Source organism: Pleurodeles waltl, chromosome 7, assembly GCF_031143425.1.
Source record: "Pleurodeles waltl isolate 20211129_DDA chromosome 7, aPleWal1.hap1.20221129, whole genome shotgun sequence".
NCBI lineage: Eukaryota > Metazoa > Chordata > Amphibia > Caudata > Salamandridae > Pleurodeles > Pleurodeles waltl.
In genome coordinates, this window is record NC_090446.1 from 1,418,275,878 (window position 1) to 1,418,303,392 (window position 27,515).

The 27,515-nt window shown below is 47.8% G+C and overlaps 1 protein-coding gene across 1 annotated transcript in view; it reads left to right on the plus strand.

Annotated features, from left to right (window-relative positions):
• LOC138246425 (trypsin-like) overlaps positions 1–27,515 on the plus strand; it is a 261,406-nt gene that overhangs the window by 209,704 nt on the left and 24,187 nt on the right. The window contains exons 3-4 of the mRNA XM_069201034.1: positions 21,540–21,793; positions 22,915–23,054. Coding sequence (XP_069057135.1) covers positions 21,540–21,793; positions 22,915–23,054 — 394 coding nt within the window. The remainder of the gene's footprint in view (positions 1–21,539; positions 21,794–22,914; positions 23,055–27,515) is intronic.

Genomic DNA, 27,515 nt, shown 5'->3' on the forward strand with positions numbered 1-27,515 from the left:
CACCACCCCAACAACAACAGGGACCTGGGGGCAGTGGTAGTGGGCACACGGTCCAGAGGACGGAGGCTCAGGAACACAGGGGAACTGGGAGGGCTGCTGTGCGACAGGGGACTGACAGGCCTACGGAACCTACTCTCCACGAGGCCCTCTCCTCCATCATGGGAGCATACCACCACTCCCAGGAGACGATGGCAACGGTACTGGCCAAGTTTCAGGAGACCCAGCACCTGCAGGAGGAACAGTATTTGGGCCTCAGGGAGGAACTCAGAACCATCAGCACCGCCCTGGGCACCATCGTAGGGGTGCTGAAGGAGATACTTAACGCCAGGAGGGACACTGTGGCACTCCAAGGGGCCCCTGACACTAGCATGGACGATGAACTGCCCACCACCTCCGCCGGCGCTAGTGGACAGGACCACCACACCAGCACCCCACCCCCTGCAGATGGAGAACCACCCTGCAAACGGTCCCTGAGATCCAGGAACAAGACAAAGCACGATTCCAAGACCCCCGCCAAGAAATGAGACCATCCTGATTGTCATCCTACTGTCCCACTTTGTAACCCTGTCCATATTGGAACTGCCCCAGCTCCACTTCCTATGCCCATATGGGCAATGCACCTGTGAGACTAATAGACTGGACTCTGCCATGGACATTCCTCCACCATCACCCCTCACCATTTTACAACCCCCTCCAATATTTAGCACTGCAATAAACATCCTTGAAGCACAAAACAATCTGAAGTCAGTCTGTGATTTTGAAAATGTGTATTAGCAATGACAGTGACAAAATGCGTTCTCAAATGTAATGTCAACATACCTATGTCACACATCTCAAGTCCTTGAGGAATCTAAGCAGATAACACACATTGGAAACCACACCTGTGAAACCGTAATGGAAATGTACAACTCAGTTACCATATACTGGTTGAAATCGACAGACAGGATAGAGGTAGAAGTGTGAAAGTACTTGTAGAAGGCAGAAATGTATTCTCACCTGTGTGTCACTGGAAATATTGCTGGATAGCTGAGTCCCTGTTGTCAATGTCTTCTTCCTCTGCTTCCTCCTCATCACTGTCCACAGGCTCCACAACTGCGACAACACAGTAATCTGGACCATCCTCCTGCAGAAAAGGCACCTGTCGTCGCAAAGCCAAATTGCGAAGCATACAGCAGACCACGATGATCTGGCACACCTTCCTTGGTGAGTAGAATAGGGAACCACCTGTCATATGGAGGCACCTGAACCTGGCCTTCAGGATGCCAAAGGTGCATTCGATCACCCTCCTAGTCCACCCATGGGCCTCATTGTAGCGTTCCTCTGCCCTGGTCCTGGGATTCCTCACTGGAGTCAGTAGCCATGACAGGTTGGGGTAACCAGAGTCACCTAATAGCCACACCCGGTGCCTCTGGAGTTGACCCATCACATAAGGGATGCTGCTATTCCGCAGGATGTAGGCGTCATGCACAGAGCCAGGGAACATAGCATTTACCTGGGAGATGTACTGGTCTGCCAAACATACCATTTGTACATTCATGGAATGATAACTCTTCCGGTTCCTGTACACATGTTCACTCCTGTGGGGGTACACCAGAGCTGCATGGGTCCCATCAATGGCACCTATGATGTTGGGGATATGTCCAAGGGCATAGAAGTCACCTTTCACTGTAGGCAAATCCTCCACCTGAGGGAAAACGATGTAGCTCTGCATGTGTTTCAGCAGGGCAGACAACACTCTGGACAACACATTGGAAAACATAGGCTGGGACATCCCTGATGCCATGGCCACTGTTGTTTGAAATGACCCACTTGCAAGGAAATGGAGCACTGATAGCACCTGCACTTGAGGTGGGATCCCTGTGGGATGGCGGATTGCTGACATCAGGTCTGGCTCCAACTGAGTACACAGTTCCTGGATTGTGGCACGGTCAAACCTGTAGGTGATGATCAAATGTCGCTCCTCCATTGTGAACAGGTCCATCAGCGGTCGGTACACCAGAGGATTCCGCCATCTCCTCACATGTCCCAGCGGCCGGTGCCTAGGAAGGACAACAGCGACCACAGAGTCAAACAACTCAGAGGTATGTACCCACAGTCTACACAGAACACCATTCATACACAGAATCTGGCCTGTATTTGTGTTGTACCACAAGGCCTAGGTCTGTGTGACGCAGTTGGTAATTAGGCCATGTGGGCCCCTGAAATGGCGACTGACTGACCTCTAAAGTGGGACAATAGGATGTGAGGTAACTGTGCTGGCGTTGTACACCGTCGCGGTAGGTGGTCGAAGACCGCGGCGCAATGCTGCATTGGTCAACATTGGACCCTATGGGTCCCAGGAGCCAATGACGATGTATGCCGACGGTGATGCTACGCACCACCGCGGACGTGACTGCCGCGGACGTGACCGCCATTTTCTAGCTGTTCAATCACTCGATACCTGATTTTAAACAGGAGAGGACCTACAGTGCAAGTGCTGCTGTGACCTCGGTCTGGAAGAGACAATGGCTCGTGCTTCTGGGGAAAGGGCCCCTGCCTTCACTGCAGAAGAGTTGGAGAAGCTCGTAGACGGGGTCCTCCCCCAGTACACACTACTCTACGGTCCTCCAGACCAACAGGTAAGTACGCAGGCAGCACATTGTATGGTCTATGCCTGTGTGGAGAGGGCTGGTTGTAAGAAGGAAGAGGGCACAGTTCTGCATGCATGAAGGACTGTGAATGCATGTGCCACATGGCAAGGCTATGGATGTGGGCCACTCACTTCGACGGTGCAGTTTCTAATGACTTCTCTTCTTCCCCTGTACATTTCATGTAGGTCAGCGCCAACCAGAAGAAGGATATTTGGCGTGCCATCACCAAGGACGTTCGGACCCTGGGGGTCCACCACAGACGGAGCACCCACTGCCGTAAAAGATGGGAGGACATTCGCCGCTGGAGCAAGAAGACGGCGGAGGCTCAGCTTGAGATGGCCTCCCAATATGAGAGGGGTGCCCGTCGAACCATGACCCCCCTGATGTTCCGGATCCTGGCGGTGGCCTACCCTGAGTTGGATGGGCGCTTGAGGACATCACAGCAGACACAAGGGGGTGAGTACAACATCATTCAGTGCGCGCAGTGAAGGTGTCTGGGTGGGGGAGGTGGGTTGTGGGTTTCCCTAGGCCAGTGTGAGTTCTGTAGGCTAGGCTCCTCCGTAATACAGGCCATGTGGCACTCCACCCCACCTCTGTAGAGGGCCAAGTACAGGTATACATACCCCTGTGTCATCCATGCGTGCAGATGTCGACCATAGCCATGTAGGCCATATCCCACGAATTGCATCTGTAGAGCCCAACAGCACAGCATAGTGCAGGGGGCTGCTGTGTCTGTATTATCCGCCAACGGTAGCGGTCAGCCATGCACTCAACCTGTCTTTCTTCTGTCATCCCCCCCCTTTTTGTGGTCTCCCTGTTCTTGTGTGCATCAGCATCATCAGGCGGAGGTACAGTGGCACCAGAGCACGAGGGAGCTGCATCCCACATGGCCATGGAGGGCCACACCAGGGACTCGGAATACACCAGTGGGACGTAGGGCGAGGGGAGCTTCACGCCGGTCACAGGATCTGCAACCAGCGACACGGACTCGTCCGCCGATGGGAGCTCCCTTGTGGTGGCGGCAAAATATGTGCCCCCCACTTCTACAGGTACAGCTGCCACCCCCCCTACCAGCACCGCCCTCCTAGCAGCCCCTCAGCCTTCGCCCCGTGCCTGCTCACCCAGGAGGGTGGGCATTACCTTCGCCCCAGGCACCTCAGGCCCTGCCCCAGTCACCCCTGCTGCCCTCAGTGAGGAGGCCATTGACCTCCTCAGGTCACTCACTGTTGGGCAGTCTACCATTTTGAATGCCATCCAGGGTGTAGAAAGGGAATTGCAACACACAAATGCATTCCTGGAGGGCATTCATTCTGGTCAGGCTGCCCTTCATCGAACCCTGCAAATTCAGGCCTCAGCACTGATGGCAGCCATTGTCCCTGTGTCTAGCCTCCCCCCTCCAACTTTCTCCACCCAGACCCAATCCCCTGTACCCCAGCCTATCCCAAGCACACCATCAGACCAGCATGCACACACCTCACCACACAAGGGAAGCTCAGGCAAATATAAGCACCACACATCCCACAGGCACTCACGCAAGCATCACACACATACAGACACAGCAACATCCACTGCCTCCACTGTGTCCCCCTCGTCGTCGTCTCCCTCCTCCCTCCCAGTCTCGTCTACACTCTTACCTGCATGCACTACCACTACGTCCTGCCCCAGCACACCCACCACCACACCCCGCTCACGTGCACTAACCACCCCCACTACCATTTACACGTCCCCTGTGTCCTCTCCCAGTGTGTCTGTGACGCCCCCTCCCAAAGTACACAAACGCAGGCACACACCCACCCAACAGCCATCCAACTCACGACAGCCTCCAGCGCATGCACCTTCACCCAAAGTCACCAAATGTACACCTCCTACAACCACTACCTCTTCCTCCACTCCCAAACCCCCTCCAGCTACCCGTCCCAGTGTTCCTAAGAAACCTTTCCTGACCAAGCTTGACCTCTTTCCCACCCCCGCTCCAATTCATAGGTCCCGTACTAGCACCTCAGCCAAAAAATCTCCGGGACCAGTGGTGCCTGTTGTTACGTATGTGGAGTGCACCGGGCACCAGGGCAGCCAGTGTGACACGGAGACACAGCACAGCCAGTCCCCCCCTGTGAAGTACCAGAAGTTGGACAGTGCCCGGCGGGAGAGGGTGAAGACTCCAGCCAGCAAAGCCGCTCACAAGTGTCCCGGGGGAGTGTTGACTCAGCTGTGACTCCTCCCAAGGTGGGGAAGGGGCAGAAGAAATCGCCAAAGTCTGGGAAGAGCAGCATGGCGGAGAAGACCGCCATCATCCCCGCTGCCCAGGAGGCCACCACCAGCCCAATCGTCACTGGCCAGGAGGCCACCGCCAGAGTCAGTGCCCAGGAGGGCAGCCCGATCGTCACTGGCCAGGAGGCCACTGCCAGAGTCAGTGCCCAGGAGGGCAGCCCGATTGTCACTGGCCAGGAGCCCACCACCAGAGTCAGTGCCCAGGAGGCCACAGCCAGCCACAGCCCAGCTGCCCAGGAGGGCCCCGGCAGCCACAGCCCAGCTGCCCAATGAAGGACCGCCAGCCCCAGCCCAGCTGGGCAATGAAGGACCACCATGGCAAGCTCCACTGAACAGGGCAAGCACCGCTGAACAGGGCAAAGACCGCCATGGCAAGCACCGCTGAACAGGGCAAGCACCACTGAACAGGTCAGGAACTGCAAACTCAAGCACCGCTGAACAGGGCAAAGACCGCCATGGCAAGCACCGCTGAACAGGGCAAGCACCGCTGAACAGGTCAGGAACTGCAAACTCAAGCACCGCTGAACAGGGCAATGACCGCCATGGCAATGACCGCTGAACAGGGCAAGCACCGCTGAACAGGTCAGGAACTGCAAACTCAATCACCGCTGACCAGGGCAAGCACCGCTGAACAGGGCAAGCGCCGCTGAACAGGTCAGGAACTGCAAACTCAAGCACCACTGAACAGGGCAAAGACCGCCATGGCAAGCTCCGCTGAACAGGGCAAAGACCGCCAACTCAAGCCCCGCTAGCCCATGGGCGGGAGGGGCAGTGACGCAACTGGGACCGTCACTCTGGACACCAGTCCCCCTCCAGAACCAGTGGAGACATGCATCCACTACCTCTGTCCTTCACAGGATGAAGCACTCTGGGCACCAGTCCCCCTCCAGAACCTGTGGAGACATGCATCCACTACCTCTGTCCTTCACAGGATGAAGCACTCTGGGCACCAGTCCCCCTCCAGAACCTGTGGAGACTGTTATCCACTTGAGAGACTGTGGCTTTGCACTCCCCAGGATGGTACAGTGGGCAAACCACCCACTGTAGAGACTTGAGAGACTGTGGCTTTGCACTCCCCAGGATGTAACAGTGGGCAACCCACCCACTGTAGAGACTTGAGAGACTGTGGCTTTGCACTCCCCAGGATGGTACAGTGGGCAACCCACCCACTGTAGAGACTTGGGAGACTGTGGCTTTGCACTCCCCAGGATGGTACAGAGGGCAACCCACCCACTGTAGAGACTTGAGAGACTGTGGCTTTGCACTCCCCAGGATGGTACATTGGGCAACCCACACACTGTAGAGACTTGAGAGACTGTGGCTTTGCACTCCCCAGAATGGTACAATGGGCAACCCACCCACTGTAGAGACTTGAGAGACTGTGGCTTTGCACTCCCCAGGATGTAACAGTGGGCAACCCACCCACTGTAGAGACTTGAGAGACTGTGGCTTTGCACTTCCCAGGATGGTACAGTGGGCAAACCACCCACTGTAGAGACTTGAGAGACTGTGGCTTTGCACTCCCCAGGATACATCAATGGGCATTGAGCCCATTTGTAGATCTGGCGTTGTGCACTCATCCGGCTGAGGTGCCCCCCCTTCCCTTCTCCCTGAGGTGCCTGTTGTATTTCTATCTGATGCCCCAGCAGTGTTCTCTCCGTTTTGATCAGGTATCTAGTGTGGGCCTCGCCCATGCATTTTGTGGTCCATTACCTGCACTACTAATCGTGGAGTATATTTTGTTTAATGTGTATATATATACATATTTATATATATATATGTAGATATTTGCTTACTGTATTTTGATATATTACAATGGTTCCACTCATTTCCTTTTGTCTTTGCATTCTTCCGGGGTGTTGGGGGTTGTTACTGTAATGTTTGGAAATGCATTGGTGTGTGTGTTGCAGTGGGTGAGGGTCGGGGTGGGGTTGGGATGTTGCGTGTGTGTGTCCCTGTCTTTTGTCTCCCCCTCCCCTATGTCGTAGGTGCAGTACTCACTGTTGTCTTCGCCGCTGGCGTTGATGATCGTCGTATAGGAGCAGGAAGACTAGTGCAGGAAGAATATGGAGTTCCGGCTCCATGGTGTCGTCGTTCCTCGTGGAGTGTGTAGAGGTGAGCGTTTTCCCTTTGAAATTCCTGTTTCCGCGGTGTTTTTATCCGCGGTAAATCCGCCCCGGGAAAGGTGGCGGATTGGTAGGTTGTGATACTGTGGGCGGTACTTTGTCTCCTGCCTGTCTGTTGGCGGTGACCGCCATGCTGTTTGTTTGTACCGCCGTGGCGGTCGGAGTGTTAGAGTGGCTGTCTTTGTTGGCGGTTTCCGCCACGGTCATAATTCCCATTTTTTTACCACCGGCCTGTTGGCGGTCTTACCGCCGCTTTAACACCGTCCGCCAGGGCTGTAATGACCACCCATATGTCCTACCTTAACCACACACTGCACCCTGCCCTTGAGGCTACCTGGGGCCTACCTTAGGGGTGTCTCACATGTAGGAAAAGGGAAGGTTTACACTTGACAAGTGGGTACGCTTGCCAAGTCGAATTTACAGTTAAAACGGCACACACAGACACTGCAGTGGCAGGTCTGAGACATGATTACAGAGCTACTTATGTGGTTGGCACAACCAGTGCTGTGGGCCTACTAGTAGCATTTGATTTGCAGACCCTAGCACCTCTAGTGCACTTTACTAGGGACTTACTAGTAAATCAAATATGCCAATCATGGATAAGCCAATTACATACCTATTTTGCAAAGGAGCACATGCACTTTAGCACTGGTTAGCAGTGGTAAAGTGTCCAGAGTAACAAAAACAGTAAAATCAGAGTCCAGCACACATCAACAACCTGGGGAACAGAGGCAAAAAGTTAAGGAAGACCAGGCCAAGGATGAAAAGTCTAACAACAAGTTATAAAAAGTTCAAATGAAATAATAAAACATTTATGCAATGCAGAATAAAAACATTGAGAATGGTTTTTGGGGGTGATAAAGTTGACAATAAAAGCTTTCTACGAGTAATACCAGCCTATAAATAGCGTGACATAAAAGCACAAGTGTAAGGATTTGGAAGGGTTTGTAAAAATAAAAACGGTGGTCAACATTGTACGAAGTTTAAAGACTTCAACACTGGCTTGATTTAATGTTTTCTCAAATCAACATAATATTTGCAAAATAAGACAGTATGCATGTTATTTTAAATCAATACAGGGACATTTTAACAAAGTTTGTGATCAATTGTTTATAGTTAAAAAACCAAAAAACATAGGGCGAAATATGTCCATCCTAAAATGTGTTAGTACGAATCTGTGACAGCAGTTTTGTACAATTTTGTGATAGGGTTGCATTTTGTAACTCACCAAAATCAGTTGACTGCTGAGGACACTGGGCTTCAGTAATTCAAATGATAACCTTAAATTCTCAAGCAAGGACAAACACTCTGACTGTAAAACTTTCTAGAAATACAAGTCGAAAATTCTGGTTGATCAAAATATTCTGTATGCCCTAGGTCTATTAAAAATGTTTTAACATACATAAGCCACAGGATTTTAAGAGCATAAGGGGATTTAAGACAGTCTCTAAAAACTTTCCGATTTGATCAAATAAACTCACATGGCCAGATCTTATGCCAGAGCAAAACAGGCTGGGACTTAATCAATTCTGCCAGAAAAGGTACCCCCAGTTTTGAGTGTCAAGCAAAGGTGGGACAGCAATTCGGGACAGCAAGGAGATTCCTTAAAAAGGCATTTTCAGCCATTTGTAACAATTGACAATTAACATATCCCCACAATTCTGTCCCATATATAGCGGTAGTGCGACACTTATAGATAGTCAACATCTCATTTTAGGGCTTCTTGCTCAGCTTCCTAGCAAAACTGAACAAGGACATGATCGTTTTAATAAGCTGAAGCCTCCTACAGTTGATTGCATATATCTAGGTCCCCTCCATATCTAATAAAATACCCAAATATGAAAAGGTTAGGGTAAAACAAATCTTGGTGCTCTCAATCAAAATATGATGACACTTCATATTCCTTTTTCCAGACTTCATGATAAAAGTTTTACTTATATTAACTTTTAATCCCAAATTGTTTATAATTGAGACAAACACATTAGGTAGGTTCTGCAAGCCCAAAGGGATACAAGCCATAAGCATCTCATCATCATCATAGAGGGAGATCTGGATTGGTTGGTGGGCAATTTGAGGGAGGTCACTACAAATGGTTTCTTTAACACTTCCCAGTTTGTTTGTATAGAAGGGAAACAGGAAAGGAGTGAGCATGTTACCTTGTCTTACCCCTCTCTCTATGCTGAATGATTTTATACACTCGCCCTTAAGCCCATACCATACCGCAGCCCTGCTCCCTGAATGCATTTCTCTAAGGAAGTTTACTATGGATGGGTCAACCCTCAGGTCATTCATAATCATCCACAACTTGTCATGAACAACACAGTCAAAGGCAGATGTTAAATCTACAAACACTAAGAACATATATATATATTTTTTTCAGGAGGCTCAAATTTAATCCCTGTTTGATTATTGCCAAAAGACCAAGGTCTTTAGTGAGCTCCACAAGGCAACATTAGCCTTCTAGAGGGTGACAGGCTTACTCCATTATTCACTTTTAAACCCATATTAACCTCCTCTAGGTTAAATGTCAGGTTAACATGTGAAAGGGGCAAAGTTTTACTGGGGAGTCAGATACTGAAGAACCTGAACCAGCTGAATTCTCCAATCGCCTAGAATAGACGTGAGTAAAAAGGCCTACCCAATCAGTTCCGCTAATGGCAATTTCTAAGTGAGGGCCATCTCCCTCTTTCAGAAAAGGGGAACTAATCACATGCCAAAAGGCAGTGGTATCTTTCCTGAGAATAGGTTTGTGCAGGGTCTCCCAAGCTTCATCTTTCTGGCCTTTCTTCTGCTGCTTCACGGCTAGTCTGTATGTCAGTCTACTAGCCTCGACTTCTTGTGGATTTTTTGGGATTTTCGTAAGGCAGCTTTTTATCTCTTATAGGCATTACTGCATGCAGAATCAGAACACCCCCTTTTCTCTGGTGCCATGCTTTTCCAATGGATTGTTAGCCCTTCTTTCATCCCTTTTGTTATTATCATAAAAGCTTCAATAACTTAATTTGTCCCAGCTGCATTGTCTAAACAAATTCCAAATGCTTCATGCTGTGTATTAATTAACCTCTTCAGGAACTTGTTAGGATCTACCAGTGACCATCACAGAGCATACCCATTTGGACGAGCAATTTCAATGTTATGAACAACTGTGGTCCTATGTCTTACGACCTGATCATTAAGAAGATTAATATTCATTTCAGCACTCTGGGGGAAATGATCACTTATCGAAATGTCATGAATAATACATTTTGAGACCATTAGGAAAAAGCACATAATCTATCACGCTATTCTCTCCTCTACCATTAAAATTGCTACTAAATGGGACAGGTGGGTTACCTAAATCATTACTGAAAGCCAAAACCATTTTTAAACAGTAACTCATTTAATGTATCACCGTAGCAAAAAATGAGAGGAGTGAGATGTATCACTATTATCATTATTTATCAATCCATATATTTTTTGGATGTCAGAGGACATAGACTGATATTAACATCCCTCCCCCACGCACAGAATGATCAGTTCCTTGGATTCATCAGTACCTAATAAGGTGAGATTGCTATCAAGTTGTTGGAGAACAGAGGTTATTTCCATCATATTCATTACTGTAAAAACTAACTAACTAAATTTCAACAGTAATAATCTGATAGTATACTTTTGTTGCCGCAACAGTAATGTTAGTAGAGGTCACATGCTTTGAAATATAAATGCATAACACCCCTTTTGGTCTACCACAATTTGAAGGAATATCTAGAACATGATAAGTTTTATACCCATTAACATGAATCAGATCAACAGCCCATGTCTCCTGGTGACAACAATTTGAAACCGGGAACCAAAGATCAACCCTTGTACAGTGTTATGCTTGTTACACAATCATGCAATATTCCAGTATAAGACCCCCTTAGTGGTGAGATGAGGTCCTTCCATAATACACTCCACCCGCTTTAGTGTGGCATCAGGATTATGAAAGTTAAAAATACTCAAAATATTCAAAGGGGGCACCAAATTACAAGATGCCTTTATTCCTTCTAGGGGATTCATATTTCTGTTAATCATTCATAAAGATCATTACCCCTAAACTCAGTGGTTGATGGGGAGCTCACAAGTCAATGTACTCTATTAAGCGAAGACAACCCATCAAATCGGTTGTAGGTCGGAATAGCATATTGTGGAATATTAGGACACCCAAGATTATCACTTACCAGTTGACTGAGAACTGACAAAGGATGTCATGAAGGGGGATCCCCAATGTCCCAAGTGGACACAGCCACCCACCAGTGGGCAGACCAAGGGCTTGGCCAGTGTAGGGCTTGGGTAGGAGTTGGTCTCCGGTAGGTGTGGGAAACCAACCGAGAGGACCCTTGTCTCACTAGTGGATGGTGAGATTATCCAGTGAAACCTAATGCCTGATACGACTAACAAATAAAGACAAAGGGTGACCATCAATGGGCAGAGGGTAAAGGCTCTCAGATATACTGGGCTGGGGACTGTGGTCCAGTGTCATCTCTGAAGAGCAGATAGTCCCCGGTGCATTCTACCAAGTAGTTGCAGTGGACAACTCCGAGCGCCAGTGTAGGGTGGCGCAGGTTCCCTTTGAGTGAGGGGGGTCTCAGGTCCATGAGGATAGCTGTGAGTCCCACCATGCATGTTTACTGTCTGTTGGGCAATGACCTGGATAATTCTGCCCTAAAGGAGGTGGAGCTCAGGTCACACTTGGGGATGTTGGGGTTGCCAGAGTGGGCATGTGTGACCACTTGGTCCATGGTAGCCAGTCAGGATGATCAGTTAGACCTGAGGCCTGAAACAGTGGCCCAGATGACTGCCAAGAGAAAGGGCAAGGGGCACGTGAAACCCGCCCGAAGTTCCCACGGTTCGGGAGGAGGCTGACCTCAAGGGGGACGCCACAGCACCTACAGGGAAAAAAGTGGCCGAACTGGGAGACCTACCGGAGCCGACCCATTGGCAGCAAGAAGGGTGTCCACCAGGGAAGAGTTCTGCGCAGAGCAGAAGGTGTGCCCTACCCTCGTCGGTCTTAGGCAGCAGGCTGAGGACCAGAAAGCTGGCACTGATCCCAAGGATCACCTGATATATTAGGAAAATGGTCTCCTGTATAGCGAGCCTAAGGCTGCTGAGCCTGGGGCAGGCTATGTGCTTGGGTACCCCAGCGCTTTAGATCCTTCCTACTGAGTTAGGCTCATGATGTGCCTCTGGCAGGTCATTTGGGGCAGGGCAAGACCTTTGACAGGCTTGTCACCCACTTCTACTAGCCCCAAATGAGAAAAAGTTCAGATGCGTTTTGTAAGACCCATCAGACTTGCCAAGCAAGTGGCAATAGTGGAGGGAAATGTAAAACCCCCTCCAACACTTCCCTGTTGTGGGCATTGACATAGTCGGACCTCTGGACCCCCAAGACAGCGCTGAGCAACAAGTTCATACCCGGAAGTTATCCCTCTGAGGACGGTGACGGCACCCGTTGTGGCATAGGCACTGATGGGGATCTTTACCTGAGTAGGTTTCTCCAAGGAGGTGGAATCTGACCGGGGTCCCAACTTTATGTCCATGTACATAAAGGCCATGTGGAAGGAGTGTGGTGTAAACTACAAGTTCACCACTCCTTACCACCCCCAAATTAACAGGTTGGTTGAGAGATTCAATCGAACCCTGAAAGGCATGATTGGGCGTCTGTCAGACTCCATGAGGCGTAAGTGGGATGTCCTCATACCATGCCTTCTGTTTACCTACCGCGAAGTATCTCAGAAGGGGGTTGACATTAGCCCCTTTGAGCTGTTGTATGGGCACACGGTCAGAGGGCCTCTGAGCTCTGAGGAAGCCACACCAGGATGTGTTTAGCTACATGCTGGTCTTCAGAAACCAGACTGCCTGCTTCAGGAAGCTTGCTCTAGAGAACCCGGAGGCAAGCCAGAAAGACATGAAACTCTGGTAGGACCAGAATACCACTCTGGTTGAGTTTAAGCCTGGCCAGAAAGTGTGGGTCATGGCCCCAGTAGAGCCTTGTGCTCTGCAGGACCAGTGGACAGTGCCATTTGAGGTGAAGGAGCGCAAGAGTGTCATCACTTACTTCGTGGACTTGCAGACCCCAAGGAACCCCTTGAGGATACTACATGTGAACCGCCTCATACCCCACTTCAAGAGGTCTGAGTTGACCATGCTTCTGGCTACAGATGATGGGGTGGAAGAGGAGAGTGAACCTCTCCCTGACCACCTGTCTGCCAAAGAGCAGTATGGGTAAGTAGAAGGTGTGGTCCTCTCCCGTTCTCTGACTCTAGAGCAGCAGAGTGGTTGTCACCAGTTACTGAGATGGTTTGCAGCTCTGTTCTCACTCACTTCAAGTGTCATCCATCTTTGCACGTACGATGTGGACACTGGGGACAGCCTGCCTGTGAAACACAAAGTTTACAGGTTAGCTGACAGAGTGAAGGCCAGCATCAAGGACTTGCAGGAACACCCCCTTGGCACAGATCACACCAACTCTGATGGTCTACTCTCCGCTGGAGGGGACATGTGTTAGACCTGGCAGCTTTTGGCGTGTCTCCCCTGTCTTTTTGCTTTCTGACCTCCTGGTTTATAGTATACTGGACTCTGTTTTTGCTGGTGTATTGTCTCTGATCACTTTACCACTGCTAATCAGTACTTAAGTGCAAGTGCTCCCTATATAAATTGTACTGTTGATTGGTTTTTCCATGATTGGCATATTTGATTTACTAGTAAGTCCCTAGTAAAGTGCACTAGAGGTGCCCAGGGCCTGTAATTAAAAAGTTACTAGTGGCCCTGCAGCACTGGTTGTGCCACCCACATGAGTAGCCCTGTGAACATGTCTCAGACCTACCACTGCAGTGTCTGTGTGTGCAGTTTTCAACTGCCAATTCGACCTGGCAAATGTACTCACTTGCCAGACCCAGACCTTCCCTTTCACCACATGTGAGGCACCCCTAAGGTAGGCCCTAGGTAGCCCCTTGGGCAGGGTGCAGTGTATGTTAAAGGTGGGACATGTTCTGATAAGTTTTACATGTCCTAATACTGAAATACTGCCAGATTTGATTTTTACTGTGCAAGGCCTATCCCTCTCATACGTTAATATGGGGGCTGTCTTTAAATATCTGTAAAGTGCAGATTCCCTTTGAGAGCAGATAGAAATCTGGAGTTTGGGGTCTCTGAACTCACAATTTAAAAATACATATTTTAGTGAAGTTGTTTTTTAGATAGTTAGTTTGAAAATGCCACTTTTAGAAAAAGGTCATTTTCTTGCTTAAACCATTCTGTGCCTTTGCCGGTTTGTGGATTCCCTGTCTGGGTCAGTTTGACAGATGGGCTTTTTGTACCTCTCCTCTAGACAGTGATACAAATGGAGGTGGGGGTATCCTGCATATCCTGGGCCATCTGGGCTAGAGTGGAGTGAGGAGTGGTCACTTACACCTGAAAGGGCTGTGCCTGCCCTCACACAATGCCTCTCCGACCCCCTGGTATGTGTCTGGGGCCTGACCTGGCCAAGGCAAGATCTTGTCAACAACAGGGACTTTCCTTTGAAGTAGGCCTACTTCAAGGGCAGAAAGGGGTATAAGTAGTGGACCCAAAACCCCAGACCTTTAGAATCTTTCTGGATCAAAAGGAACCTCTGCCGAGGAGAAGAGCTCAAGATCTGGAGGAGGAGTACTGCCCCTTTGCTTTGTTGCTTTGCTGTGTTGGCCTGCAGTTGCTGCTTCTGCCGTAAAAGAGAGGAAAGGGTGAATTCTGCTGTTTATCCTGCTTGAGAGAGTTATCGAAGGGCTTGAAGTAGAGCTTGCCTCCTGTTGGAATTCTCAGGGATACCAAAGACTTCAGTTTCATCTGCCAGCAGCATTGGGAACTGTGTGTTCTGTGCTGTTCAGGAAGAAAAACCATTGTTACGCCTCCAATGACGCCGCTGGCTTGCACTGTGACCCGCCGATGCCTCACAGAGCAGCACCACCTGCTTCACACCGCAACCCTGGTTTCACTGATGCCGCCACCTGACGCAGCCTCCGAGCCGCTGCTTGCACCGTGAATTGTAGGCCGTGCACTCGGGCATCGCCTTGCTCACACCGCAGCCTGGGCATCCTCGATGATGACGCTCCTGCTGACATCGGTGCCGCTGCCTGCATCTTGGCCTGTGGACACTGCTCATGCACCGTCTTATCCCGCACCGCAGCCTCTGTCCACCGACGCTAGCACCATCGACTCCAGTGTCGTCAACAGGCATCCCTGTCTGCACCTGAGACCTGTGGATGCCTCACGGAGCCCGCACCGCACCACCGACTTGGGCTTTCTGACAACATTGCTTCAGCAAAGACTATGCCACTGCCTACACCATGACCTGATGACACAGCACGTCTTACCACCCTGCTTCACACCGCAGCTCTGGTCTCAATGATGTCACTGGACACCATCACCGAGCCACTACCTGCAACGTGACCTGTGGACACCGCGCGTTGCATCGTCCCAGTTCGCACCGCAGCCCGGACGCCATCCTTGCCAGTGCTACTGACTTCTTCATCAGCCTGGAGCTGTAGGAGGCTGGCCTGGTTTGTAGTGGGTATCAAAGGTTACATTTTATACCAGGTCAAGTCATCCCTTATTAGTGAAATGTAATCAGTGTCTAGAAGCCAATCTCTCTAGGGGTAGTGTGGATGAGCAGCCAAGGCCTAACTAGGAGACACACAGTTCTCACACACATGAAAGAAAATACTCAGTGTTACAAAAATAAAAGTACTTTATTTTGGTGACACAAATGCCAAAACTACCTTAGAGACTACCTTAGGAGGTAAGTAATATACACACTAGATACACTAGAATGCAGAATTAGCTATAAAACAGTTAGAAAACAGAGCAAATAGTGAAAATCACAATTGTTAAAAATGGGCCTGGGGGAACACAAACCTTATACTAACATAGTGGAATGCGAAAGTCGGTTTCCCAAATAGGCAAGTGTAGTGTGTAGAGGGGTGCTGGGAGTATTTGAAAACACCAAAGGTAAGTAATAGAACCCACCCCAGAGCCCAGAAAGCAGGAGTAAATCACAGTAACTTTCCTACAACACACAAGAACATGAGAAAGGAGAATATGCAAGAACCAGAAGTGACTGCAAGACACCAACGATTCCTGGACCTGAAGACCTGTGGAAGAAGGGGACCGAGTCCAAGAAGTACTGAAGAGTCCAGGGAGAACAGGATCCCCTGCTAACCCAGATGGAGGTGCAAAAGAAGAACCACCAGTGAAGAAGAACAGTCAGCACTGCACCCAAGAAGAAGGTCCTGATTAGAAGGATCCCAGTGACGCAGTCAAACACACTGACAAACAGACCAAAAATAGGGTAACCATGCTAGAAATAGGCTATTATCTCACACAACCCCTCCCCCACCCCCGCAAACGAAGGACAGTAATACTAACCTTGGTCAGTTGAGACTTTTTCGTCTAAGCGGTGATAAGTGGATCTGCAATAGAGTGGTTACTCCCTTTATCATCCACTATATGGTGCCTTTCCTATGAGGAGGTGAACCACTCTGGAGATTTTTAGCTAGAGAACAGTGCAAGTGTGAACTCTGAGATTCCCTATTTTTAAGGTTCTGACTAAGTTTTAAGGTGGGGCAGGATGACTGTCCCTGGGATCCTATGTCACGACAGGGTTGCTGTCCTAAGGATTGGAATGCTAGACAGGGATGCTCTCTTAGCAAGGCTAGAGCAGGGCAAAATGTTTGTCCCCCTGGCTCTAAGAGAGGACAGGGTTGCTGTCCCTTTTGGGGTAGACGAGGACAGGGGTGTTTTCCCAAGGGCTCTACATTAAGCTGAGCTGCTGTTCTTCAGTTTTAGAGGTAGTGCAGTGGTGCTGCACTAAAGTTTCTCTGGGTGGGCTGGAAGGTTGCTCCAAATTGTCATATACAGGGCAGGGATGCTTTTCTGTGTTAGTTTTCCCACAGAGGGGTACTTTTACCTCTGGGAGACCAGCTGTGTTAGCTATTGGCTCCTTTGGTACAGTTTCCACCGTAGGAGAGGTATCTCGCACCACAGGAATAGTATCTTTAGTGGTAGGGTGGGGAAGGGATACTTTGATACCCTTTTTACCTGTGGGTCAAGGAGGATCCTGAGGCTTCAGGGCTCCTTCTCTTTTTTGCTTTTTCATCTCACCTGAGATTAAGGGAAGCAAATTCTTGGGGATACCCAGCATGGATGCATGGGTCCTAAACTCTACTTCAGCCGAACCTGAGGCCTCTAGGTCATTACCTAAGCTAGGTGATACCACCACCTGGTTAGGGCCAGTAACTTCAGCCCAACTAAGTTGCACTACAGCTAAGGGGAAAGACTGAGTGGAGTTATTGACATCAGTAACCTGTAACCAGTATGCAGGTGTTGTGCAGGTGACACCAAGTTTTCAGTCACTAAAGTGATACTGGCACCTGTATCCCTGTACGCCTGGGCTTCACCACCATTTATTTCAATTGACTGCTTGTACGTATCCATGTTAAGGGGACAAGCAGCCAATGTGGCAAGACCAATGCCACCAGGTAAGACAGAAACTGTTTTGGGGGTTTCTACATCTACCCCATTTCCTATGATAGACCCACAAGTGAACCCAATCAAACCTTCACTTTGACCACCACTATTACTACTTTTACTAGGGGCACTAGAAGTTGAAGTGAGTGAAGCAGTGGTGGTAGGCTCAGGGGCTTTACCTGGACAGGACTTGTCCCCTGGCCCCTTGGCCTTTACCTCTGCACACATGGCACCAATGATTTTTATTGTGTGTAAAAGAGGAAGAAGAAGTTTTGTCCCCACCCCCAGAGAAGTGTTGTGGACCTGAAGAGGAATCTTTATTTTTATATGTATCCCCATGCTTGTCTTGAGATGTTTCACCTTCTTTCTTCTTTTCTTTGTCACACCCTATATGAGCTTTCCTTCTCACCCTTGTTCTGACCCATTTGTCTGCCTTCTTTCCCAATTCTTGGGGAAAGGTCAGATCTGAGTCTACCAAGTATTGGTGTAACAAATCAGACACACAGTTATTCAAAATATGCTCTCTCAATAGAAGATTATACAAACCCTCATAGTCAGACACTTTGCTGCCATGTAACCAGCCTTCTAAAGCTTTGACAGAACAGTCCACAAAGTCAACCCATCCCTGTGAGGATTCCTTTTTGGTTTATTTGAAGATAATTCTGTATTGCTCTGTGGTGAGCCCAAAACCATATATGAGTGCATTCTTAAGGATACTGTAATTATCTGAGTCATCTTCCCTGACAGTGAGGAGTCTGTCCCTTGCCTTATCAATGAAGGACAACCAAAGGATAGCAGCCCACTGCCTTTGAGGGACCCTCCGAACTTTACAGGCCCTCTAAAATGCAGCAAACCACTTTTGAATGTCATCCCCCACCTTGTATGGGGGAACAGTTTTCTGTAAGTTTCTAGAGTCAATGGTGTCCTCCTTGACCCCATAACTCCTGAAACTGCTGCTGCCACCATGGGGAACTAACCCAACTCCTGCCTCTCTCTCTCCACAGACAAGGACTCCCTATCTAGGGCTAGCTGTTGCTGCTGCAGCCTCAGCCTGCCCCCCTCCAGTCTCTGTTTCCTGAGCTCCCTATCTATGGAGTCATCACCTGGAGTTGAGCCACGGGATCCCTCAGAAACTGAGGTGATATGACAGTGGCCAGAGGTAGATCATTCCCTAACCTTACTAACCATCGTAACCTCTAGCTGTGAAGGGAGCCCACGAAGAGTGACTACCCCTCCCACTGCCAGCTACACTAGATGGTTTGCTAGGGGGGAGATCTTATGAAGAGCCCTCCCCTGAATCACCAGGATGATTCCCTGACTCTAAGGGGTCGGAATCTCCCTCCCCCTCCTCCTCCTAGTTGTCAGCATGCTCCTGATCATCCTGGAGAAGGAGGTGTAACAGGAAATTCTTATTAGGGTTCTTCCCTACATCTAAGCTCCTCTCTGAGCAAAGCCCTTTGAGTCATGTGAAGGTCATGCCTTCATAGGTAGTATCCATGACCCCAGAGCTAGGCCCAGCAGTAGACATAGTGTAGTGAGTATTAGAGTAGTGTAAGTGAAAATAAAACCTACTCTACCTAACCTCTAGTCTCTTAGAAGCAAGGTAAGAGACTAGATCCTGTAACTAGGTTTTTGTATGTATAGCTCTAGGTACAGAGTATGCTTTCCTGTGGAAATCACCGGTGACAGAGTGATAAGGCAATTGCAAGAACTTCCACTGCTGCACCACCAATGTAGGAGGCTGGCCTGGTTTGTGGTGGGTACCAAAGGTACTTACACCTTACCTTACCTTACACCTTACCTTACCTGTACTTTATTTTGGTGATACAAATGCCAAAAATACCTTAAAGACTATACTCCCTTAGGAGGTAAGTAATATACACAGTATATACATTGGAATACAGAAGTAGCTGTAAAAACAGAAAACAGTGCAAATAGTGAAAATCACAATAGTTGGAAATGGGCCTTGGGGGAACACAAACCATATACTAAAATAGTGGAATGCGAAAGTTGGTTTTCCACTTAGGCAAGTGTAGTGTGTAGAGGGACGCTGGGAGTATTAGAAAACACCTAAGGTAAGTAATAGAACCAACCCCAGAGCCCAGAAAGCAAGAGTAAATCACAGTAACTTTCCTAGAACACACAAGAATACGAGAAATGAGATTATGCAAAAAACAGAAAAGACAGCAAGACACCAAAAATGGATTCCTGGACCTGAAGACATGGGGAAGGAGGGGGCCAAGTCCAAGAAGCACTGAAGAGTCCAGGGAGAACAGGAGGCCCTGCTAAGCCAGATGGAGGTGCAAAAGAAGAGCCACCAGTGAAGAACAGTCAGTACTGCACTCAAGAAGATGGATGCAGGTTCCTGATTGGTGCAAATTATACCCCATGCCGGATTGATCATTTTAGTTTGTTTTGCATCATTGGATTCTGCCAACAAGCCTTGGCACACGCAAAGCTTACCATTAGCGGAAAATGGCGCTGCCCGGTACCAGGAGGGACCTTGTGGCCTCTACCCAGGAGGGAGAGACAGAGGGGGCTCTCAGCAACTCAGAGAGCCCTCAGAAGACCAGGCAGCATGCACAGGAGTCCCACAGCACAGGACAAAGGTGCAAAAGGAGGCCCAGGCAGCTCTACACAAAGGGATCCCACGCGGCTGGAGAACCACACAGGAGGCTGTGCGTTGCAGGATAGAGTGCTGGGGGCCGGAGCTGCACGGTGCATGAAGAAGTTTGTGGAAGGATGCCAACAAGCCTTGACAACTGCAAAACACGCGGTGCACAGGGGTACTGTCTTGCGTTTAGGAGGCAAGCTCTTACCTCCACCTCCACCAAAGTTGGCTAGTTGGACTTCAGGACTATCAGGACCACTTCAGTCCACCACCTGTGATGCTGGATCCACGGACTTTATCAGGAGAGGGGACCCAAGCCACCGGTTTCGCTGCAGAGGGGTGCCTGCTGAAGCTTGGAAGTGACTCCTTCACTTCAAGGGAGATTCCTTCCTTCTTCTGGTGCAGGCTGAAGACAGGCATACTTACCTGTAAAATACTTACATTTTGGAGGTTAAGGCATGAGTCATAAAGGCATATGAGTGGGAAAACAATTTGTTGTAAAGACACATGCGTTTTAAACAATACGTTGTAAAGGCATGCGTGGCTCCATCATACATCCCACTCCATCAGTGCCAAGTGGGATCAAGGATTCTTATTCATAATTCATAATTCTGTGATGCATACACAAAGCATTCTAAAGAAAGTAACACGTGCTACTTACTGAAAGTGGCACCATATTAAAACTCTGCAGAACACTTCATTCAACTATGTGGAACAATAACATTTCAAAACGGGGACGAACACACGCATACATGATTCAAGAATCTCCTGAAAAATGTAAGCTTTCAGGTTGACATTTGATTTCTCATTTGTGACTATTCTAGTACTACTAACTCTAAAATACTGGATATGGCACCGTCATTGCATAACATTATAGATTGATTTTGTCATATACTGTTGCTGCTATTTTCCCAGTTAATTTAAAGGGATCGTAAGGTAATCCTGATGGGCTGTATACAATTAAATAAATATATGCAAAAATATACACGTGTTGCGCTTCGCCAGGTTCAGTGATAACTGTGTTTATTAACTGGAACAGACTCAAATGGGGGGCGGAAATTCTAGAAGTAATGTTTTTTATGTGTTCCACCGGAAGAAGATATTGTAGGGAACAAAATGATGTGTGAGGCGACTAGGAGTGAGAACTCATAATTGTCCTTTTACCTGTCATATGTGGACTAATCACAATGAATTACATGGAACAATAGCGTATCCTTCAAAATAAAAAAGATGCAGCAATCTACCTAACCATCGGGAAAATAGCTTTTTATCTTTTGCTATTTATCCGACTTGTATACCATGCTTGGTGTAAGACAATGTATGTTGTGGATATTGGTGCATTTAAAACAGTAAACATGAATTTTTTAATCTTTTTTTATTTAGTGGTCTGCAGATAGTTTTAGGCGACCATAATCTTGTGGAATACGAGGGGACTGAACAGTACACGTATGCAGAAGAAATGTGTCCTCACCCTAACTTCTGTTCATATACCTATGAAAATGACATCATGCTGCTCAAACTAGCAACTCCTGCTGTCTTCAATGAATATGTAGCGGAGATCCCATTGGCCAGCACCTGTCCTCCCACGGGAACTATCTGTCTTGTGTCTGGATGGGGAACTCTTACCAGCCCTGAAGGTAGAACATATATAATTATTGAAACAACAATCATACCTCCCTGTTAGTCTTTTGAATTCCCTTTTTAACTGAATAAATTCACAACTCAGATTTGAACTTTTTTCTTACACCATGGTCCTAAACAATTTGAGCATGATTTAGAATTTGGTGGACGGGTTACTCTATCAAAACATGAGGAATAGCTTGTCCACCTTATGACAAGTGCATTATATGTTATGGCACTTGCAATGGAGCAAGCAAGATGTCTATCATGTTTGTGACTTTATGGCACTTGCAATAAAGCAAACAGGATATCTATCATGTTTGTGTATCGTTAGCTCATCTGCCAAACTCTAAACCAGGTGTCTAATCTCCTGTATTTTTGTGTCCAAATTTAGAAGTAAATAAAAGCACCACATACTCCATACTACGTATAATTTTGTAACCATTGCTTAGAAAATCACTGTGGTGCTGTACCAAGAAATGCACTGTTTACCACACTTTTGTCATTGTTTCTTTGTGGAGGGGGGCTCCAGCATCTCTTCGTACATAACAGCTAAGCTGGCACACTATCAAACCATGAGATATGTTTGTTAGTTTCTCTTCAGTTGAACTGTTACATGATTGGGTATTTGTTTCCAAATTTTTCATGGGCTTGGGACCCATTACCAAACACCATGGCCACAACATACATAACAGCTCCATCTCCTTCCGTCAATCAACCAGACACTTCTGCTTCACAGCACTCCTCGTCACATACATCCCATGCATATATAGAACCAGAGAAGGTGGATGGGCATTCTCTTACATCATTCCTAAATCGTGGCATGGCCTTCCACTCCATGTCACAGCCTCCTGCTTTTTCCTTGAATTCTACAACAATCTGCAAACCTGGCTTTTCAATAAGCCAACCTAACTCAGCACCAGGATACCCTTGCGGGTGATTGGGTGTTTTACAAATTCGCATAACTTAACAGAACCTGATGAGCTTAGGTTGTTGGTGTATGTGAGAGCAGATATTGGCTCCCTACCACTTTCAAACTTCTCCAGACACTATTACTGTTTACAAATGTTGTACAGTTAGCCAGCCTGATGCTGCACTACCTCAATGTAGATTAACTGTCATACTTGTTTGCATTTAGAAACTTACCCTGATGTCCTACAGTGCTTGAATGTGACCGTAATTTCAACAGAAGTCTGTGCTGCTGCATTTCCTGAAGACACCATTGTAGATGGAATGCTCTGTGCCGGTGTGATGGAGGGCGGGAAGGATTCATGTCAGGTATGATACAGGCTGAGGAACAACTTTTACTAGCACCTTCAGATCTCTCATTCCTTGTGCCCACAATGGATTTAAACACCAGAACACAAGTCCTGGTAAAACACATGAGATTTAATTGTGTCAATCCGTACGTCTGGTAAATTGCCTTTTTATGGAGGTAGTTAGTTGACTGCTGAAATTCTGTGGAACCAATGTAGGGGGAAAGGACTCCGTTCTCAGTGTTTAGAAGCGTTTCTGAAATAAATGTTTGCCTATTTATAGGCTTTAAATAATAGGCAGAACTAGAAAAGTTTTCTTGGAGGTGTTGATTGGGCGAGGTAAGATGGCTGCATTTTAGGGAAGATTCGGGAATGTGCATCAGACCGGGTGGCATCTGTGTTTATGGTAGGGCCTGACAGAAAATTCAGACAGTAGGTAGCGCAATCTTCTACTAACCAGTAAGTGGGCATAGAGACCTGACCATGACATGCCCATAAAATAAAAAGGCAGTGATTAAACCCAAAGCTATTCCCCAGATACAGCGCCTGTGCACAGACAGCCTCTGCCTTATCACAATTGACCTCTGTGAGTGGGAAGACAGTGTCGCTCAAAGGATACAGTGGAGCTGCCATAGATTGCTGCACAATAGAGCCTGGCAGGAATTGTGGGTGCAGCAGGAGAGCGGCGTAACCGACATGCGGATGATATGCGGCCAGCACACACTACATGAACTGACAAGGCAGGCCCGCAGCACGGAAATCTGTGCACATTGAGATCCTCGATCAATAATCCAATTTGTGACAGATCATATTTATCAAGGGGACCTTCGGGCGACACTTGATCCTATAATGAAACAAAATAGTGAGCCCTGTCCTTCGTACATGCCAACACATAAGAAGAGGAAGTGGGAGCTTTTAATTCAATAATCAGGAGATTATATTTCCTCCCTACATACCCATCACAAGATTCCTCACAAGGCTGTGATGGTATGCCATGTTATAAAACTCAGATTAGATACAATTTTTTTCCACATAAATTCTGGGTTTGATCGAATGTCAATAGCAGTGAACAGAAAGCTTGTGAGTGGCACGGTTTGGGGGGGAGGGGGGAAAACAAAATACGTCACTGAGTGGGTTCATCCCATATAAGAAATGCAAAAATTCCTCCGACAAAAGCTCCTCCAAAAATCTATTCAATCTGACAATCCCAACTATCATCAGGCACCGGCAACCCCACCAGTGATGTGAAGTGACTGCATGATGCATGGAACCGATCCGCCCCCTGACTTAGAACTACTAGGAATGAAAACGTACATAGTCAAAGCCCCAAGCACACATCACTTCATAAATTGGAGGGTAACAGCTGCTCTTTTAGGATGGAATTTTAGGAGTGTGTCACCATGACGATGTAAGGCCCCAACAACAGCAGCAATAATAATGTTGAAACATTGATGGCACAGCTGTCTAACATTGCCACCTCCAAAGGGAAAATTATAATAATAATTGGATTTACATGGTGCTTGCTACCCATGATGAGGCATTGACGTGTTTAGTGGTGAGTAGCACACTACTCCAGAACCCCAGGTTAGTCATTAATCTAGGGGTTATTGGAATTAGTAATGTGCTCTCAAGAAACAATTGTGTGCATTTACTCCAGTTGCTCTGTGATGTATTAACACCAGGTACGTGTGATCATTTGCAACTGCTATGTGGTTTCAGGTGAATGGTTGGTGAAATAGGATGGCAGAATTTTAGTAAGTGTATTACTGAGATAGGGTTTTAAAGAGGAGAGGTTGTGAAAAAAGGTATCAGTCAAATGCAGAATCGCACTATGAAGGATTGAGGCAGACAGGCGTGAGACCGAGAGGAGGCTATTCTCAGGAATATAAGGTATGCAGAGGATGGAAGGTAAGAAGAGGGTCACTGATGAAATATAGGAGTGGAGTCAAGTAGAAGTCCATCAAGGTTACTTTTTTATTCAGGGTTTTGGACCATAGTAGGAGAAAGATTTCTGAGTTAGCAAGCAATCGGAGAATGCAAGCTGTAGAAAGAAACATTATGCACAGTGCTCCGTATGTGGAGCAGTCATTTTTAGTGTGTGAATTTGAGTGTACACATTATGAAAACATTCAGAACCCTAGCTTGTGGTCTCCCACATGCAAGACAGCATTTTTAAGCATAGCCTGGAGTGTCCCAACCAGGATTTGTTTGTAGCACAAGGGAAGTTGGCGCAGAAAAAAGTAAAGGTCTCATTTAAAGATCTTCTCACACTACTCTGTAAATTAAAAGTTTTTTCATTCACTCACTAAAAATGAGTTATTTGGCACTGGTTGAGAAGGTGTCACCGATGCGTAGTCAGATTTATACCCTGTTTGTCACCTAATCCCATCTAAGTGTATTTTGTGTGTTTGGGAATGTGACTATTGTAGTATATGCATTGAATATGAAAGTGAAGCAGAGTGATGAAAGCCTGTGGCTTCCATATTGGATATCCAGGCCTGGGATCCTGTGCACAAGTTGGAGGTGAAGTTGGTTTCCAAAACAGTGGAAGTGTGTAGGAAAGTCCTCCTTTTTGCCCTGGTCACCCCCACACTTTTTGGACAGGTACAGGTGGTTACTGACTCTTGGCTGTGCCCTGGTACTGCTTAACAGTCCCAGGGCCAGTGCTCTGTGTAAAGTGGATATGCAAATTAGGCTAATTATAATTGGCAAAGTTAACCTAACTATAAGTCCCTAGTATATGGTAGGGCATGGAGGTTTAGGGACCCCAGCATAGGTAGTGCCCTCATAGCTACACTGTCGAGGTGCCCAGTGTCATTTTAAAGGTAGGCCTGCCTTGCTGGCTGCTTTTAAACTACAATTACATGCCAATTCGAGTTTGGAATTACAAGTAGTTAAAAAATCTTAAACTACCTTATTTTTACATATAAGTCGTCACCCCTAAGGTGTGCCCTATGTGCCCCTAGGGATGGGTGCCATGTAACTATAAGCAGGGACGTGATAGAAATAGTTTTATAAGCCCTGGTGAGGTACAACAGCCAAATTCGTTTTTCCCTCATTGTAGTGAATGGCCTCTATAGACTAGAATGGGGAGACTTTATTTTAATTTTAAAAGTCCCCTTAAGTAACAGATACCAAGAGTTTGGTATCAAATTAATTGTTATAATAAATCCCACAACTTCCAGTTGTGGGATGTAATATAACTTGTTCAGGTAAAGAGTTTTAAACTTTGCCTTAAAAATGTTCCAACTTCAGCCCTGCAGTGTTTTTGCTGCTGTGCTCTGATTGGCCAGCCTCTGGCAGCCTGGCCAGGCTGCATTGATGAAGTGTGAAGTGGCCTGGCTTCACACAAAGAGATGTGCCTGTGGGAGGAGATCTCCCCTCAGCAGATGGTGAGGCAGCAAGGGGGAGGGCTGCCAAACTGGTCTTCAAAGGAAGAGAAGGAAGTTTGGAGCAACCCAGCAACACCCCCACATCCTGCAAACCCAGACAACTAGGTACCCCCTTGATTAGATTAGAAGAGGGCAGGAGAGGGGTGTGTTTAGGATTTTTAGCCAGTGGGTGGGCTCAGCCAGATGTAACCTCCAAAAATCACTTTCAGCCATGATGGATTTTTGAGGAATGTTGCTCCCTGGGATTGATTTTTGCCACACTTCCCAGGAAGTGGTCAGCACAGGAGGAAGGACCCTGCACCTGATTGGAGAACCAGGACCCCCCTGTTTTTCACCGAGGAGCAGGGATAAAACTGGAAGACCTGCACCCACACCTAAGATCCCCATCAGATTCCAACAAGGAAGAACCAAAGGAGAAGAAGGACTGCCCTCCTGGACCCCTGGCCTGCACATGGACCCTGCACTCTGCACCAGCTGCACACTTGGGCTTCACCACAAGAAGGACTTTGCCTGGCTTCAACTGGTTCAAGGAGGGACTCCCTGTTTGCTACAGGTGAAACATTGCTAACCAGAGTCCCCTGCACCAACTCCTGAAGAAATCAACCAGCTGACCACTGCCCAGTGGCCAAAAAGGAGTCTGCACCAGATGCATTCTGGGAGTTGTAGTCCACACCCCCAAGGATCATCCCAGAGCCTCCAGAACCTTGGGGTGAGCTGTGGAACCAAAATAGCCTTAAAGGAACATCTGGGAGAAGATCCAGAAGTTTGGAGAAGTTTGGAGAACTTTTGAAAAAAAGCTCCATAGAGGGACCAACCCGCTGCAGCAACTCTGGCCGGCTTGCCTCAATCGGGACCCGACCTGACGTGCAGGTTCGTCCCGGTGAAGAAAATCTCCAAAAAAGAGACTAAGGCCCTCATTCTGACCCTGGCGGTCGGTGATAAAGCGGCGGCCAAGCCGCCAACAGGCCGGCGGTCTAAAATATGCAATTCTGACCCTGGCGGGAACCGCCAACACAGCCCACCGTATTAACACTCCACCCGCCACGGCGGTACAAACAAACAGCGCGGCGGTCCCCGCCAACAGCCAGGCG